The 17,950-nt window shown below is 44.6% G+C and overlaps 1 protein-coding gene across 1 annotated transcript in view; it reads right to left on the bottom strand.

The window, feature by feature from the left end:
• Positions 1-14,870, bottom strand: part of TAF4B (TATA-box binding protein associated factor 4b) — a 121,304-nt gene extending 106,434 nt beyond the window's left edge. Inside the window, exons 1-4 of the mRNA XM_053571933.1 lie at positions 14,830-14,870; positions 14,073-14,526; positions 2,412-2,557; positions 1,020-1,127 (exon numbers count right to left, since the gene is read on the bottom strand). Of these exons, the coding sequence (XP_053427908.1) occupies positions 1,020-1,127; positions 2,412-2,557; positions 14,073-14,415 (597 nt within the window). The 5' untranslated portion in view covers positions 14,416-14,526; positions 14,830-14,870. The remainder of the gene's footprint in view (positions 1-1,019; positions 1,128-2,411; positions 2,558-14,072; positions 14,527-14,829) is intronic.
• Positions 14,871-17,950: the final 3,080 nt, after the last annotated feature.

The raw sequence follows: 17,950 nt of genomic DNA, 5'->3' as shown, positions 1-17,950 counted from the left end.
GATCCCTCAGGGATCAAAGTCTGGTCACGTTATCAGATAAGCTACCACGGCCAGTATACCATAGAACGTCCATAGTTGACCACCTCGCTACGTTGACCACCTCCTTAAATTGACCTAATTTTTGTAGACTGGATAGGCACGACATCTATGTTTCAGTACAGTTGACCAGTTTGGTACAGTCCCTTGGTCAACTTACAGGGGTTCCACGGTATTTGGTAGTTGAGGGTAAAGGGAATCTAGAATGGGTAGTGGAGGAAGGAGATGATTAGTATGAGCTGCAACTTAAGACCAGCTATAGCAGTGGGGACTGTAGTTCATCCTATTAACTAACCTCCTCTTCTTAGTTTCACCAATGAAGAAATTAGAATCCCAGAACAACTGATCTTTTACATGTATGAGGAAATAGATTCAGTGATTCAAGGAGTAGACTGTGAACCATCATAAGGAGAGATTTGGATTGTCCTTGCTCTAGCTAGCTACTGGGAATGCTATTAGTCCACCTCCATTTGTCAGTCCATCAAGTTTCCCACAGCTGCAGAGAATCACCTTGCCCAAGAGTGTAACTTTCCCAAGAGAGTCCATACCCAATGATGGATCTTGCAGTAGGAACTTAGGCCTACCTGACCCTCTGCCCCACAGTGAGGCAATACTGACAAACCATACATCTTCCAGAGGTCTCTACTATGTCCTTCCCTTCCACAGCTATTGATTCCTAATATCTCCTGCAGCAAATTTTATCTCAGCACCTGCTTCTAGATATTGCAAAACAGGGCTGTTAGATGGATTTGTATTAATTTAAAACATTTAAGTAAAACTAATATTCTAATAACACTCACCATGTTTACCTTGTTTCCCATACCTCCAACAGTTCCCAGTTTGATAAATGTCATCATATATCACTGAATTGCTCTCTTCAATGTCTCAGAGTAAGCAACTTACACATCTGGCAGGAAATAGCTAAATGATAAACAAAGATGAGAATAACCAGTGCACAAATGGCCACAGTAAGTCACACTTACTTGTACTGAGGAAGACTTCGGAACAGTGGTTACCACAGTAGTTCCTATTTGTGCCAATTTTTTAACAGGTGCCACTGTCACATTCTTGATTACTTGTGAGCTAGAATTCTTGGGGGTGGGAGGAGAGCAAGATAACATAAAGTCATTTATGTTACTATTTAAAAATCAATCAGTACTATGGTGAACATAAGAACACTTTACCATTTTGGCAAAACTCTACTTAATCCAATGAGTTTTTTCCTGTACAGTAGATCTTCCAAATGTAATAAACTTTAATATAAAGTTAAAAAAAAGAACACTTTACCATAGCAAACTTATTTGTTATGACCAGCTTTATAATAATCTTATCTTATGGGTTTTATGCACATTCTATACTATAAACCTAACTCGTCGATTGACCAGTTGATATTTATTTCCTCTTTCTAATGGGGCAACTGATTCAATAAACACCTCATCTATCTGAAATCTCAGAATTAAAATCTTAATCTTGACTATCTGGTTCATACCAGAAAACATATAGATCCTTATTTAATATTTAATTATAAAAATAATCTGCTAACCTACATTCTCAACCCACAGCACTTAGATAAACCATGTAAGAAAGGGAAGGAACAGCTATTATTAATAAAGTAACAGAGAAAATGGCTGAAATCAAAATCAAATTAGGACAGCACAAAAATGAAAAAGAAAAACTGGCAGAGAATGATATTACCATTAAAAAATGCAAATTTTCATTAGGATGAGCCTGATTCATCAAAACAACAATAAACTACATTCAGCATCTTCTGTTTAAAGACACTCATAAAAATATTTTAGCTCTATCACACATGGTAAACGTCAGTTATCCAGGAAGATCACTACACATGTAAAATAAGTTAATTACTAACAAAGACAAATTAATGAAACATTACAGGCTTATGTATTTCTTAAAGATAATTTATATAAGCTACAGATAAAAATGAACTAGAATCAGGTGACACCTGTGGCTCAGTGAGTAGGGTGCCAGCCCCATATATGGAGGGTGGTGGGTTCAAGTGAATCGCCTAAGCCCAAGAGCTGGAAGTTGCTGTGAGTTGTAACATCACAGCACTCTACTAAGGGCAACAAAGTAAGACTTGTATTTAAAAAAAAAAAAAAAAAAAAAAAAAAAAAAAGGGCAGCGCCTATGGCTCAAAGGAGTAGGGCCCCAGACCCATATACCGGAGGTGGTGGGTTCAAACCTGGCCCCTGCCAAAAACTGCAAAAAAAAAGAGTAACACATTCCAAGAAAGATGCTTAATTTAAAAAGTTGAGCAGAATCACCTCTTCATTTTTACTGGCAAATACATACACATTTATACAAAGATAAGAGCTGGGAAACAGAAAGATGAAAAAAGCTTTAAGGTATACTACCGGCATTGTACAGATTTTGACTGTTTGAGTATTCGTTGGTACTGATGGTCTTGAAGTTATGTTACTTGTGGTCTCAGTTCTTGTTATAGCTTGCTGAGGTGATACCAACATCAACTGACCACTGTTACTTTTGATCAAAACTGTTCCTATAATTAAAAAAGAAAGAAAAAATGTGACCTCTGAGCTAATAAATCAAGCATAATCATCACATATTTTCTTCCCCCATTTCTTACAACCCTGTAAAATGCTCTGAATAAGTTACTAGGCTGAATTTCAAGCCTGCTAATTATCATATAAAATGGAAAAATGTGGGCGGCGCCTGTGGCTTGGTGAGTAGGGCATGGCCCATATACCAAGGGTGGTGGGTTTGAACTCTGTCCCGGCCAAACTGCAACAAAAAAAAATAGCCGGGCATTGTGGCAGGCACCTATAGTCCCAGCTACTTGGGAAGCTGAGGCAAGAGAATCATCTAAGACCAAGAGCTGGAGGTTGCTGTGAGCTGTGACGCCACATCACTCTACCGAGGGTGACAATGAGACTCTGTCTCTTAAAAAAAAAAAAAAAAAAAAAAAGATGGAAAAATGTTTTCACTCAAAGCTATTTAAAAATTCTAAACATATAGTGAGATACTGTTGAAGACAAATACTTTTCCCTCATGGTATTAAAACCACCCCTAGGGCGGCGCCTGTGGCTCAGTCCGTAAGGCGCCGGCCCCATATACCGAGGGTGGCGGGTTCAAACCCGGCCCAGGCCAAATTTCAACCAAAAATAGCCGGGCGTTGTGGCAGGTGCCTGTAGTCCCAGCTACTCGGGAGGCTGAGGCAAGAGAATAGCTTAAGCCCAGGAGTTGGAGGTTGCTGTGAGCTGTGTGAGGCCACGGCACTCTACCGAGGGCCATAAAGTGAGACTCTGTCTCTACAAAAAAAAAAAAAAGACTCTGTCTCAAAAAAAAAAAAAGCCTACTCATAAAGCTATAATAATTAAGATGGTGTGGTAATAGCCCAAGAATACATAAGCTGATCAATGGACTACAGCTAACCTCAAAATAAACTCATGTGGATATGGCATATCACATTTTTCTAAGAGGCTCTGCAGATTTGTTAAGAATGGAGAAACTATTCAATAAACAGGGCTGTGTCAATTAGCTATCTATATAGAAAAGGTGAAATATCAGAAAGAAAAACATATACAAATAATTCCCATCTGAGAAATCTATGCCCTTTAAAATTATCAGGGCTAGACCAGCATTAAAATAAGAGGAATTATGTCCTCCTAGACCCCACGACCACCACTATCTGTGTAATCATCTCTTGAAAATACCTGCTATTGTCACAAGTAGCTGTGAATTACCCTAACACTGCCACAAAATTGACGCCCTAAACCAGACCATATAGCTCAATGTATGGCAAATCATAGGTCAATGATATTTCTGTAAATCAACTAACAAACGTTCTATCAGCCCATTCCTTATCCCCTTCTGTGTCTTTAAAAACCTGCATGCAACAAAGGCCAAATGGAGCACTCCATAGGCAACTTGGAAGTATGTCCCAGGCAGCTGTCCTCAACCCTGACCCAAATGAACTCTTTGTATTAATTTTGCTTTAGTGCCTCCCTTTTAGGCTGACATTCCAGATGTCTATTTGACAAACATTCACAAAATCCTACATGCTTTAAAGATACAAAAGAAACAAGTAAAAAATTGCAAAATCTCAAGACAATATAGAAAATTATCTTTCCGACCTTAGGGTAGAGAAGGATTTCTTTCTTTCTTTTCTGAGACAAAGTCTTACTCTATTGCCCCAGCCTAGAGTAGCATGGCATCAGCCTAGCTCATAGCAACCTCAAAACTCCTAGGTTTAAGCAATCCTCCTTCCTCAGCCTCTGAGTGGCTAGACAACAGGCACCCACCATAATGCCCAGCTAATTTTTCTTTTTTGAGTAGAGATGGAGTTTCCTTCTTGCTCAGGCTTGTCTTGAAATCCTGAGCTCAGGCAATCCAAAATGTACAAAAGAAAACAGATGCCAATGACAGGAAGTAAATTAAAACCACAGAGAGGGGCAGCACCCATAGCTCAGTGGGTAGGGCACCAGCCACATACAATAAGGCTGGCAGGCTCGAACCCAGCCTAAGCCCACTAAAACAACAATGACAACCGCAACAATAACGGGTTGCTGTGAGCTATGACACCACAGCACCCTGCCCAGGGCCACAGCTTGAGATTCTGTCTCAAAAAAAAAAAAAAAAAAACACACACACACATGAAGATATTACTTTGTATCTACCTAGATAGGCAAAAATTAAGAAGTCCAATGAGGTCAAGGGTGGTGCCTCATGCCTATCATGCCTATAAACCTAGCACTCTGGGAGGCCAAGGTGGAGGATTCCTTGAAGCTGTGAGTTTGAGGTTGCTGTGAGCTAGGCTGAGACTATGGCACTCTAGCCCTGGTGACTGAGCAAGCCTGTTTCAAAAAAAAGAAGAAAAATACTCAATACACCAATATGGGTGATGGCCCTCAGAATCCCTTAGGCACAAAGATGTCCAACCTTTTTATTTTCTGCCATATGTTGGAAGAAGAGGAGTTGTCTGGGGCCACACGTTAAAAGCACAAACACTAACAAAGCTGCTGAGCAAAAAAAAAAAAAAGATCCTTGCATAATTTTTGTGATATCCAACATCACGGATAAGCAAAACAGGCCTCAGATAATCTGCATGCAGCCCTTGGGCCACAGGTTAGATGCCCCAGCTGGGAGATACAGTCCTACTGCCCCCACTCTCCACACGTGCCTGCATTCAAATATGTAAGGGCCTTCTCTGTGCCAAACAACTTAGCTGGCCCTGATAATAATAAAGTTAGTGACAGACCAGGCACAGTGGCTCACACCTGTAATCCTAGCACTCTGGGAGGCTGAGGCAGGTGGATGGCTTGAGCTCAGGAGTTCGAGACCAGCCTGAGCAAAAGTGAGACTTGGTCTCTAAAAAATAGCTGGGCACTGTGGCAGGCATCTGTAGTCCCAGATACTCAGGAGGCTGAGGCAAAAGAATCACTTGAGCCCAGGAGTTTGAGGTTGCTGTGAGCTATGACACCATAGCACTCTACTGAGGGTGACAAAGTGAGACTCTGTCTCAAAAAAATAAAAAATTTAAAAAATAAAGTTAGTGACACAGCATCTGTGGAACTTATAACAAAAAAGAAAAGAAATAATGCTAAACTGTGAAAGTACTATGGAGGTAAAAGTGCAGCATGCAAGTGGGCACAAATAAGAGTACCTAACCCAGCCTTGAGGAAGGGCAACAGGAAAGGACCACCAGCACTTTCTCCAGGGGGATGACCATCAAGAGAATAATGCCACTGCCACTTCACTGCTGACTCCACAGGCTTTGGAATCCCAACAACAGATGATGTCTGGTAGCCTCCCATTTCAGAAAGCCCGGCAGCACTGTGGAGCTAATGATCACATATTCTTATCTCTTGGATAAAGTTAGAGTGGAAACAAAGAACTTATCCAGGGACTGGTTCAGGAATTTGAGAAAAAAGATGCAGATCTATGCCATCTTAGCATGAAGAAGGTTGATGAAAAAGGACGTCAACTGCTTCATAAGCAACTTTCACACACTTTTGTACTGCCATGCAAAATGTGTCACAGTTTATGAATTAAAAGACTAATTCCTTGCTCTTCATTCTCAAATAAGTGGTTGAAGACATAAAGAATAATAAAAGTACAGGCCGAGTACAGGAGCTCACACTTGTAATCCTAATACTCTGGGAGGTGGGAGGATCACTTCAGCTCAGTAGTTTCAGGCCAGCTTAAGCAAGCGTGAGACCCCATCTCTCCTAAAAATAGAAAAATTAGGCTCAGTGCCCATGGCTCAAGTGGCTAAGGCGCCAGCCACATACACCTGAGCTGGCGAGTTGGAATCCAGCCGGGCCCGCCAAAAAATGATGGCTGCAACCAAAAAATAGCCGGGCATTGTGGCGGATGCCTATAGTCCCAGCTACTTGGGAGGCAGAGGCAGGAGATTCGCTTGAGCCCAGGAGTTAGAGGTTGTTGTGAACTGTGATGCCATGGCACTCTACCCAGGGTGACAGCTTGAGGCTCTGTCTCAAAAAAAAAAAAAAAGAAAAAATTAGCTGGGCATTGTGACAGGCTCCTGAAGTTCTAGCTACTTGAGAAGGTGAGGTAGAGGATCCCTGAAACTCAGTAGTTTGAGGCTACTATGAGTTAGGCTGCTGCCATGGCACTCTAGCCTGGGGCAAAAGAGTGAGACTCTGTCTCAAAAAAAGGAATACCAAAAACAGTTTGGTCGAAAATCCCACATTGTGCAGCATCTGTGGCTCAGTGGGTAGGGTGCCTGTCCCATATACTAAGGGTTGGAACCTGGTCCTGGCCAAACTGCAAGAAAAAAATAACCGGGCATTGTGGTAGGTGCCTGTAGTCCCAGATAGTCAGGAGGCTGAGGCAAGAGAATCACCTAAGCCCAGGATTTGGACGTTGCTGTGAGCTGTGATGTCACCGCACTCTACTGAGAGTGATAAAGTGAGACTCTGTCTCTAAAAAAAAAAAGAAAAAAAGAAAATCCCACGTTTACGAAAGAAATTACCAAAACCTATCATTTCTTCACAATGCCCCCTCCACACACTTTTTATTTCATGCCTCTGCTCCCTAGAAAAACCTGGTATGCATTTTTTTGTTTGTTTTTTTTGAGACTGATTCTCAATCTGTTGCCTCAGGCAAGAATGCCACGGCAACAGCCTAGCTCACAGTAACATCAGACTCCTGGGTTCTAGGGATCCTCGGCCTCAGTCTCCCAAGTAGCTGGGACTGTAAGTGCCTGTTGTGATGCCCGGATAATTTTTCCTATTTTTAGTAGAGAGAGATGTTGTTTTGCTCTTGTTCAGGCTGGTTTCGAATTCCTGAGCTCAAGTGATCATCCTGCTTGGGCCTCCCAAAATGATAGCATTAATAGGTGTAAGGTACCGGGTCCATCCTATAGGTATTTTTTTTTAAAAAAAAGTTCTGTTCTGGGCGGCGCCTGTGGCTCAGTCGGTAGGGCGCCGGCCCCATATACCGAGGGTGGTGGGTTCAAACCCGGCCCCGGCTGAACTGCAACCAAAAAATAGCTGGGCGTTGTGGCGGGCGCCAGTAGTCCCAGCTACTCGGGAGGCTGAGGCAAGAGAATTGCTTAAGCCTAGGAGTTGGAGGTTGCTGTAAGCTGTGTGATGCCATGGCACTCTACCAAGGGCCATAAAGTGAGACTCTGTCTCTACAAAAAAAAATAAATAAATAAAAAACAGTTCTGGGGTGGCGCCTGTGGCTCAGTAAGTAGGGCGCCGGCCCCATATACCGAGGGTGGTGGGTTCAAACCCAGCCCTGGCCAAACTGCAACAAAAAAATAGCTGGGCGTTGTGGTGGGCGCCTGTAGTCCCAGTTACTCGGGAGGCTGAGGCAGGAGAATCGCCTAAGCCCAAGAGTTGGAGGTTGCTGTGAGCTGTGTGACGCCACGGCACTCTACCGAGGGCAATAAAGTGAAACTCTGTCTCTACAAAAAAAAAAAAAACAAAAAACAGTTCTGTTCATAGAGGAAACTAAATCAAAGAGAAACCAAACACTTAAAAGTATTTATTACCTTTAAAAATGAAGAACATATGTTATGTAAACACCCTTGAGTAATCAACTGTTAATTTCCAGTACACATACACACACAAAAGGCAAAAGATTCATAACTTTTTTAAGGTCTCACTCTGTTGTCCTGGGTAGAGTGCCGTGACAGCTCACAGCAACTCAATCGATCCTCTTACCTCAGCCTCCCAAGTAGCTGGGACTACAGATGCCCATCACAACACCCAGCTAATTTTTCTCTTTTTAGTAGAGATGAGTTCTCACTGTTGTTCAGGCTAGTCTCCAAACTCCTGAGCTCAAGCAATCCACCTGCCTCCACCTCCCAGATTGCTAGGACTACAGGCATGAGCCACTGCACTGGACCTCTTTTTTTTTTTTCTTTCTTTAAGATAGAGTCTTATTGTATCACCCTCGGTAGAGTACCGTGGCGTCACAGGTCACAGCAACCTCAAACTCTTGGGCTTAAGTGATTCTCTTGCCTCAGCCTCCCAAGGAGTTGGGATTACAGGTGCCCGCCACAACGCCCAGCTATTTTTTTTATTGTTGTCATTGTCATTGTTGCTTAGCAGGCCCAGGCCTGGTTCAAACCTGCAAGCCCCGGTGTATGTGGCCGGCACCCTAAACACTGAGCTATGGGAACCAAAGAAGAGTGTCACCGTGTTGCCCAGGCTAGAGTACTGTGGCATCATAGCTCACAGCAACCTCAAACTCCTGGGTTCAAGCTACCCTCCTGCTTCGCCTCCCAAGTAGCTGAGACTATAGGCACGCACCACACACAACACCTGGCTAATTTTTTTCTTTTTTTTGAGACAGAGTCTCATTATGTCACCCTCAGTAGAGGGCTGTAGTATCACAGCTCACAGCAACCTCAAACTCGTGGGCTTAAGTGATTCTCTTGCCTCAGCCTTCCAAGTAGCTGGGACTACAGGTGCCCGCCACAGTGCCTGGCTATGTTTTGTTGCAATTGTCATTGTTGTTTAGCTGGCCTAGGCTGGGGTTAAATCCGCCAGCCTCGGTGTATGTGGCCTGTGTCATAACTACTCTGCTCCGGGTGCCGAGCCCCTGGCTAGTTTTTCTATTTTTAATAGAGATGAGGGTCTTATCTCTTGCTCAGACTTCGGACTCCTGAGTCAAGAAATCCACCCAGTTCAGCCTCCCAGAGTACTAGGATTACAGGAGTCAGCCGCCACGTCCAGCCTCATAATAATCTTCTTTTTTAAAATTAAATCATAGATGTGTACACTAATTCAATTATGGGGTACAATGTACTGGCTTTATATACAATTTGAAATACTTTCATGAAACTGGTTAACATAGCCTTCACCACATTTTCTTAGTTACTGTGTTAAGACATTTATATTCTACACTTAGTAGATTTAACATGTACCCTTGTAAAATGCACCATAGGCATAATAACCTTTTTAATAAGTTACTTTAATCAGTGTTTCCAGTCCATTATGTAATTACTGGTTATCTTATTCTGTTCCAACAAGAGCATAAATGAGTTAATATGATCTTCTGCTACACATCAGCAGAAATTATCTGAAGCAGCTCTTTAAAGGACGTCACCACCTCCCTCCTCTGTAATTAACAATTCCTAAAAACAAATTATCTTGTCTCTTTTGTGGGAATTTCTCTGTGATTAACAGCAGAACGTGTTTTAGAATAGAATTACAAACTAACTTACTCTGTGGTTCTAGTTAGCTGCTTTTTAACTTCCTGCAAACTTCAGTTTCGGTTTCTTGGTGTGTAAAATGAAAGATTAGGCTTTATGCTCTTTCAGCACCAATACACAAAAGAGCATACTGTACACACACAACCAAGTCCTAAGCACCATACTGTGGAAAGAGTTAAACAGACCTGGATTCAAATCCCCTCTGACATCTATGGGTTGCCTGGCATTAGGCAAATTATTTACCCTTAGTGACCTCTTTCCTAATTTGCTACCTGTTTACTCTAACCAATGAATAAAAGAATATGACATATAAAATTTGCCCATGGCAGTGGCTATAGCTCAGTGGGTAGGGCGCTGGCCTCATACACTAAGGCTAGAAGGGTCGAACTCAGCCCCAGCTAGCCAAAAAATCAACAATGATGGGTGGCGCCTGTGGCTCAGTGAGTAGGGTGGCAGGTTTAAACCTGGCCCTGGCCAAATTGCAACAACAACAACAAAAAAAAATAGCTGGGTGTTGCGGCAGGCATCTGTAATCCCAGCTACTTGGGAGGCTGAGGCAAGAGAATCACCTAAGCCCAAGAGCTGGAGATTGCTGTGAGCTGTGATGACATAGCACTCTACCAAGGGTGACAAAGTGAGACTGTCTCAAAAAAAAAAAAATTTTTTTTTTCCTGAACAGTTAAATCCTGTCTTGGCTGAGTGATTTGTTCCCACTTACCAGCAAGTTTTCACTCTTATCAGTTCCATCTTAATACTTTGTTTCTTTTTCTTTTCTTTTTTTTTTTTTTGAGACAGAGCCTCCTCAAGCCCTGGGTAGAGTGCCCTGGCATTACAGCTCACAGCAACCTCCAACTCAAGCGATTCTCTTGCCTCAGCCTCCCAAGTAGCTGGGACTACAGGCGCCTGCCACAACGCCCGGCTATTTTTTGGTTGCAGCCGTCATTGTTGTTTGGTGGGCCCAGGCTGGATTCGAACCCGCCAGCTCAGGTGTACGTGGCTGGCACCTTAGCTGCTTGAGCCACAGGCGTGGAGCCTTAATACTTTGTTTCTAAACAAACTTCAATGGCTAGACCATGGGGATAATTTCATTCAAATACATTTATAACTACTTTATAAGAATATAAGCAGAATATAAAGAAGACAGACAAATGGCTAGCAAACATATGAAAAAAATGTTCATCGTCCCTAATTATTAGAGAAATGCAAATCAAAACCACCCTGAGGCTCAGCACTCGTAGCACAGTGGTTATGGTGCCAGCCACATGCACGGAGGCTGGAAGGTTCAAACCCAGCCTGGGCCAGCTAAACCAGGACAACTGCAACAAAAAATAGCCAGGCATTGTGGTGGGCATCTGTAGTCCCAGCTACTTGGGAGGCTGAAGCAAGAGGATTGCTTAAGCCCAAGAGTTTGAGGTTGCTGTGAGCTGTGACTCCTCAGCACTCTACCGAGAGTGATATAGTGAGACTTTGTCTCAAAACAAACAAACAAACAAACAAAAAACACCCTGAGATATCATCTAACCCCAGTGAGAATGGCCTACATCACAAAATCTCAAAACTGCAGATGCTGGCATGGATGTGGAGAGAAGGGATCACTTTTACACTCCTGATAGGACTGCAAACTAATGCAACCTTTTTGGAAGTAAGTATGGAGAACTCTCAAAGAACTCAAACTAGACCTCCCATTTGATCCTGCAACCCCATTACTGGGCATGTACCCAGAAGAAAAAAAATTCCTTGTACCATAAGGACACTTGCACTAGACTATTTATCACAGCTCAATTTACAATCGCCAAAATGTGGAAGCAGCCTAAATGCCCACCAACCCAGAAATGGATTAACAAGCTGTGGTATATGTATGCCATGGAATACTATTCGGCTATTAAAAAGATGGAGACTTTACATCTTTTATATTAACCTGGATGGAAGTGGAACACATTATTCTTAGTAAAACATCACAAGACGGAGAAGCAAGAATCCCATGTACTCAATTCTGATATGAGGACAATTAATGACCTAGTACATGGTAGGGGGTGAGGGAAGGGGGGAGCAGAGAGAGGAAAGGAGGGAGGCAGGTGGGGAGATCACAGTGTGTGACACACCTTTTGGGGCAGGACACAATTATAAGAAGGACTTTACCGAACAAATGCAATAGATGTAACCTGTTCTTTGTACCCTCAATGAATGCCAACAATTAAAAAAAGAATTATTATTTAAAAAAATAATATAAGCAGAATGGTAGCCACCACGGTAGCTCACATCTGTAATCCCAGCACTATGGGAGGCCGAGGCGGGTGGACCGCTTGAGCTCAGGAGTTCAAGACCAACCTGAGCAAGAGTGAGACTAAAAATCTCTAGTAAAAACAGGAAAACTAGCCGGGCATTGTGGCAGGTGTCTGTAGTCTCAAGCTATTTGGGATTGCTCAAGCCCAAGCGTTTGAGGTTGCTAAAAAAGTATCCACTGCTGCTAACAGCTTTAAGCCTATGTACCTTGTGTACCATATAAAACTAAAACAGAAGCTTGGCGCCTGTGGCTCAAGCGGCTAAGGCGCCAGAGCTAGCGGGTTCGAATCCAGCCCGGGCCACCAAACAACAAAGACCGCTGCAACCAAAAAATAGCCAGGTGTTGTGGCAGATGCCTGTAATCTCAGCTACTTGGGAGGCGGAGGCAGGAGAATCGCTTGAGCCCAGGAGTTGAAGGTTGCTGTGAGCTGTAATGTCACAGCATTCTACCCAGGGCGACAGCTTGAGGCTCTGTCTCAAAAAAAAAAAAAAAAAAGAAAGAAAGAAAAAAGAAAACTAAAACAGAACTTCAAAAAAAGTGAAAAACCTTCCAGTCAGTGGCTCATGCCGTAATCCCAGCATTTGGGAGGCCAAGGAGGGTAAATTGCCTGAGCTCCTGGGTTCGAAACCAGCCTGAGCTAGAGTGAGACCCTCGCCTCTAAAAATGGCGGGGGGGGCGGCGCCTGTGGCTCAGTTGGTTAGGCGCTGGCCCCATATACCGAGGGTGGCGGGTTCAAACCCGGCCCGGCTGAACTGCAACCAAAAAAAAAAAAAAAAAAAATAGCCGGGCGTTGTGGTTGGGCGCCTGTAGTCCCAGCTACTCGGGAGGGTGAGGCAAGAGAATCGCTTAAGCCCAGGAGTTGGAGGTTGCTGTGAGCTGTGTGATGCCATGGCACTCTACTGAGGGCCATAAAGTGAGACTCTGTCTCAAAAATAATAATAATAAAAATAAAATAAAAATGGCAGGGGGCCTGTAGTCCCAGCTACTCCGAAGGCTGAAGCAAGAGGACTGCTTGAGCCCAAGACTTTGAGGTTGCTGTGAGCTGTGACACCACAGCACTCTACCGAGGGTGACAAAATGAGACTATCTCAAAAAAAAAAACAATCTGTTGACAATGTTCATAATATTACGTACAAAAAGAGCCCCTGTCATTTTGCTAGAGGATAACGCTATCTTTTGATTCAATGCTTCCACCTCTTTACCAACTCTGCATGTCAGAGGTTCAATTACTGCTAAGCAAATTTAACAGAAGACAAATTCCAAGAGGCTTTCAGTTGAGAAAAGATAGAATACTCAAAAATCATCCAGCATATTTACAGCATGTGAATTATTGCAAAGCAAAACCATTATGTAAATCGTGACTAATAATAGTCCAAACGACGAAATCAGCTCTGGGATAAAAAGTAATTGAAGACTCATTAACAGCAGCATTCACACATAGCCTCATTGCAAACATAACAACTGCCTGGCTCTGATCTATTTGTCAATTCTAAAAATTGTTCCCAGGGAGAGGGATTCTTCTAATTCAAAGTTTCAATAATTACACATCTAAAGATCTCACAGGAAGCAGCTTTATTCGTTTCTGGTACTCGAAAGCAGTAGGCTTATCCTGGCTTGCTTAAATTTAGAAATCTCTTGAGTTTTAACACACAAGAACTTTTAAAATACACTTTTTAAACCATCATCATCTAAGTGTGTGGAAATACACTGTATAAACCAGTCCTTTCTCCATAAAAGAATAAACTCTAGCTATGCCCTATCTCCCCCACCTAGAAGCTGTGCCTCAAAGGCCCTGCTGAGTGTGCTGTTCCAGCTTTCAAAGTGTCTCTTAGGTGAAAAAATGCTTTCCTTAAAACGCGAAAAGAAAAACTGTGGTTTTTTTTAAAACATGAAAATTGGAAAGCCAAATCACTACACAATAGGCTGCTTCCTGAAAGCTCAGTGCAAAATCAGGATTCTGAAAGGGTCTCTCGGCTCAGAGTTTTTTAGAGCTACCAGCAAGAAGGAGCAATCCGGAGCTGCGACGTCGTCTTCCCCGCCGGCTGAACCGACAGACTAGGCTGGGGAGCGTGATCGACATACCTGGAGGAAGCTGCAGATTAGCAGGCAGATGGAGTGTTGTGGTGTTGGGGGTTTTCACGGTGACTATCTGAGGAGCAGGCAGCCTGGGGCTGCTGCTGAGTTTAGGGGGAGCACTGACAGGAGCCACTTTGGTCACCAAGGTCCCCACTGGGGACCGTAGCGCTGGGGACGCCGCGGACTCCACGCAGACGCTGACAGGAGCCTTAGTCACGGCGCCCAGGGCCACCGGAGTGCTCTCCACCCGCACCGGCAGAGCCCCGGCGGGGGCCATGGTCGCCGTCCCGGAGGCGCTCACCGCAGCGGGCGGAGCAGAGCCGGCAGGTTCGGTGAGGCCGGCGGGCATCCCCTCAGGGGATCAGCGGCAGCTGGGGCGCTGCCGTTCCGGGAGGGAGCAGCGGTGAGAGGCTTGGCGAGCGGCAGCCGACTCCAGTGCAGTTCAGGCTCCACAGCATCGCTGGGGAGAGGAGCAAGGACCGCGGCAGAGAAGTGAGTGAAGGGCGCTGGCTGGACACCAGAACCCGCAAATGCCGGACCTTCCTCCGGTCCGCGCAAGCCGGGGCTGCCCCCGGCGGCCGTAACACCCGCGCAGCCGCTTCCTCAGCGGCTCTCACACGTGCGCCAGCTCAGCCCGGCGCCTCAACCTGGGGTCCGGCTGCGGTGGAGCCTGGCGGCGCGGCTCCCAATAAGGCATTGCTTCCCACCCCGGAGCCTAACTCTACGCAGTGGTTCCCCCGCCAGAAATTTCAAACCTACAAACCTAGGGCGCCCAAAGCCCCCTACGCGCGCTCTGCACGGCCCCGTCGCGCGGCCACGCCAGCCATGTTTATATAGCCACGCGGAGACCTCCTCGCGCACGCGCACAGGCCGCCGCCGCCGCCCGGGGCTTCCCCGGAATCCAGCCTCGTGATTGGCCACGGAGCGGAACTGCGCCCGTGACGTCACCAGGGACCGCTCCGGAGGGCGTCAGAATATTCCCCAGAATGAGGAGGAAGGAGGGACTTACAGCCAAAACCTGTCACGCGGGGTAGGGGACAAACTGCACTTGGAGAACCATGGCATCCGTGTTGGTGTCTTTGATATTCCCAGTTGTGCGTTCTTCGGAAAGCTGGGACTAGATTATCTTCAGGCTTTGTTTTATTGTTGTTTTTGTTGAGACAAGGTTTCCGTCTGTCGCTCTGGCTACAATGCAGTGGCGTCATCAGAGCTCACTGCAACCTCAAACTCCCGGGCTCAAGAGAGCCTCTTATCTCAACCTCCAGGACAGCTAGGACTGTAGACCTGGGCCACACGCCTGTCTAATTTTTTCTACTTTTAGTAGAGACGAGTCTCTCTTTCTCAGGCTGTCTTTGGACTCCTGAGCTCAAGCAATCCTCCCGCCTCACCCTTCCAGGGTGCTAGATTACAGGCATAAGCCACCATGCCTGGCCCAGCCTTGCTTTTATTCATTCCTTCCTTCATTCATTCATTTAGAGTCTCAGTTTGTCACCCTTGGTAGAATACCGAGGCCAAACTCTTAGGCGTAAGCGATCCCCTTGCCCCGGCCTCAGCCTCCTCAGTAGCTCAGACTACAGGCGCCTACCACAATGCCAGGCTATTTTTATTTTATTTTTGCAGTTTTGGGCTGGGGCTGGATTTGAACCCGCCAACCCCGGCAAAGGAGGCCTTTGCCGGCGCCCTACTCCTTTGAGCCTCAGGCGCCGCCCCCAGGCTATTTTTAGAGGCAGGTCTCCAACCCTTGAGCTCAGGCGATCCACCCGCCTCAGCCTCCCAGAGTACTAGGAGAACAGACGTGAGACACCACACCTGGCCCCAGGCTTTTATTTTTCAAGGAAAACTTGAGAACTGATTTTGGAGAAGGGTAACTCGGTAATAATTCGATCAAGCTTTCTCACTTTTTCTGTGGCCTTCACTTTAAACTGTCACTGAGAAAAATAAAAGCCTCGTTTAGATTACCATTGCAGCTTACCTTATGAAAATAAGAATGGTGTATATGGGTGGCGCCTGTAGCTCAAAGGGGTAGGGCGCCAGCCCCATATGCCAGAGGTGGTGGGTTCAAACCCAGCCCTAGCCAAAAGCTGCAAAAAAAAAAAAAAGAATGGTGTAAACTTTTGTAGTCTGTCAAATATGCCTATTTTCATTTTAGAGTTAAATTGCCTAAAATTTTAAATGGAAAATCATTTCTTCCTCAGTGCTGTTCTGGATGTCTCTATGACTTCCACACTTAACCAGGATATTAAAATTGTATGCATGTCGGCTCAGTGCCTGTGGCTCAAGCAGCTAAGGCGCCAGCCACATACACCTGAGCTGGCGGGTTCGAATCTAGCCCGGGCCTGCCAAACAACATGACGGCTGCATCCAAGAAATAGCCTGGCGTTGTGGCGGGCGCCTGTAGGCCCAGCTGCTTGGGAGGCAGAGTCAGGAGAATCGCTTGAGCCCAGGAGTTGGAGGTTGCTGTGAGCTGTAATGCCATAGCACTCTACCTAGGGTGACAGCTTAAGGCTTTGAAAAAAAAATTGTATGCATGTCTATCTTCTTCCAAACTAGGGCAGTACCTTATGATATGTACCAACATCCTCTGAGTCGCAGTTAAGTTCTTAAGCGAAATCCTGGTATTCTTCAACTATATGAAACCTGTTGAATGAATCAATAATACAGTCCAACATGGAAAACTTGCCCCTTCATGAGCTAGTTGACAAAGACACCTTGATTTCAGACTAATGTCACAATATGGTATATTTTCGTAGGAGCCAACATTATACTGAAGGAGATTTTACAAGTAGGCAGTTGCTATAATCTGGATGTTTGTGTTCCCTCAAAGTTTATATGTTGAAATCCTTTTTATTTTTTACTTTTTTGGAGACAGAGTCTCACTGTGTGCCCTGCCTGGGTAGAGTGCCCTGGCGTCATAGCTCCCAGCAACCTCAAACTCTTGGGCTCAAGCTATCTCCTTGCCTCAGCCTCCCAAGTAAGAGGGACTACCGGCACCCGCCTCAACACCCACCTAGTTTTTCTATGTTTTAGCAGAGACAGAGTTTCTCTTGGCTCATGCTGGTCTCAGAACTCTTGAACTCAGGCAATCCACCTGCCATGGCCTCCCAAAGTGTTAGGATTATAGGCGTGAGCCATAACACCCGGCCTATATGTTGAAATCTTAACCCCTAAGCCAGTGATTTTCAACCTTCCCAATGCCACGACCCTTTAATACAGTTCCTGTGGTTCGGGACCCACAGGTTGAAAGCTGATAGTATTAGGAACTGGGGCCTCTATGAGGTGATTAGATCATAAGGGCTGTGCCCTTAATGAATAGGGTTAGCCATTATAGGAGACCCCACTCACCACAAAAATAACAAGGTGAAGTGATAAATATGTTAATTAGCTTGATTTAATCATGATATATATTTATTATATGTAAAAGCATCACATTGTACTTCATAAATTAATGTACACAATTATTTTTTGTTGGTTAAAAATAAATAATTGTTTTAAAAAAGATACTCCAGAGAGATCCTGCTCTGTTTCCACTGTGTGAGGTTATGGTGAAAAGAGCTTTCTAGAAATTACGCCTTCACCAGACATGGACTCTGCCTTGACCTTAAACTTCACAACCTCTGAAACTATAAGAAATAAATTTGGGTTGTTTATAACCTATCTAATCTATAGTATTTTGTCAGAGCCACCCAAATGGACTAAGATAGTAGGCAAGGTGATGTTCACAGCTCTTAGTTTTCAACCTCCCTGTAAACTAGTGGTTCTCAACCTTCCTAATTGCCCCATTGTTACAAATGGAAAAAAGGGGTCCTGACCCACAGTTTACAGTGTAAACTATTATACAATGGATCAGTTACCTATGCTGTTTTCCACTTCTCAACCAGTCCAAA

This window comes from Nycticebus coucang, chromosome 19 (genome assembly GCF_027406575.1).
Source record: "Nycticebus coucang isolate mNycCou1 chromosome 19, mNycCou1.pri, whole genome shotgun sequence".
Classification (NCBI taxonomy): domain Eukaryota; kingdom Metazoa; phylum Chordata; class Mammalia; order Primates; family Lorisidae; genus Nycticebus; species Nycticebus coucang.
This window is presented reverse-complemented; position numbering and strand designations above follow the sequence as displayed.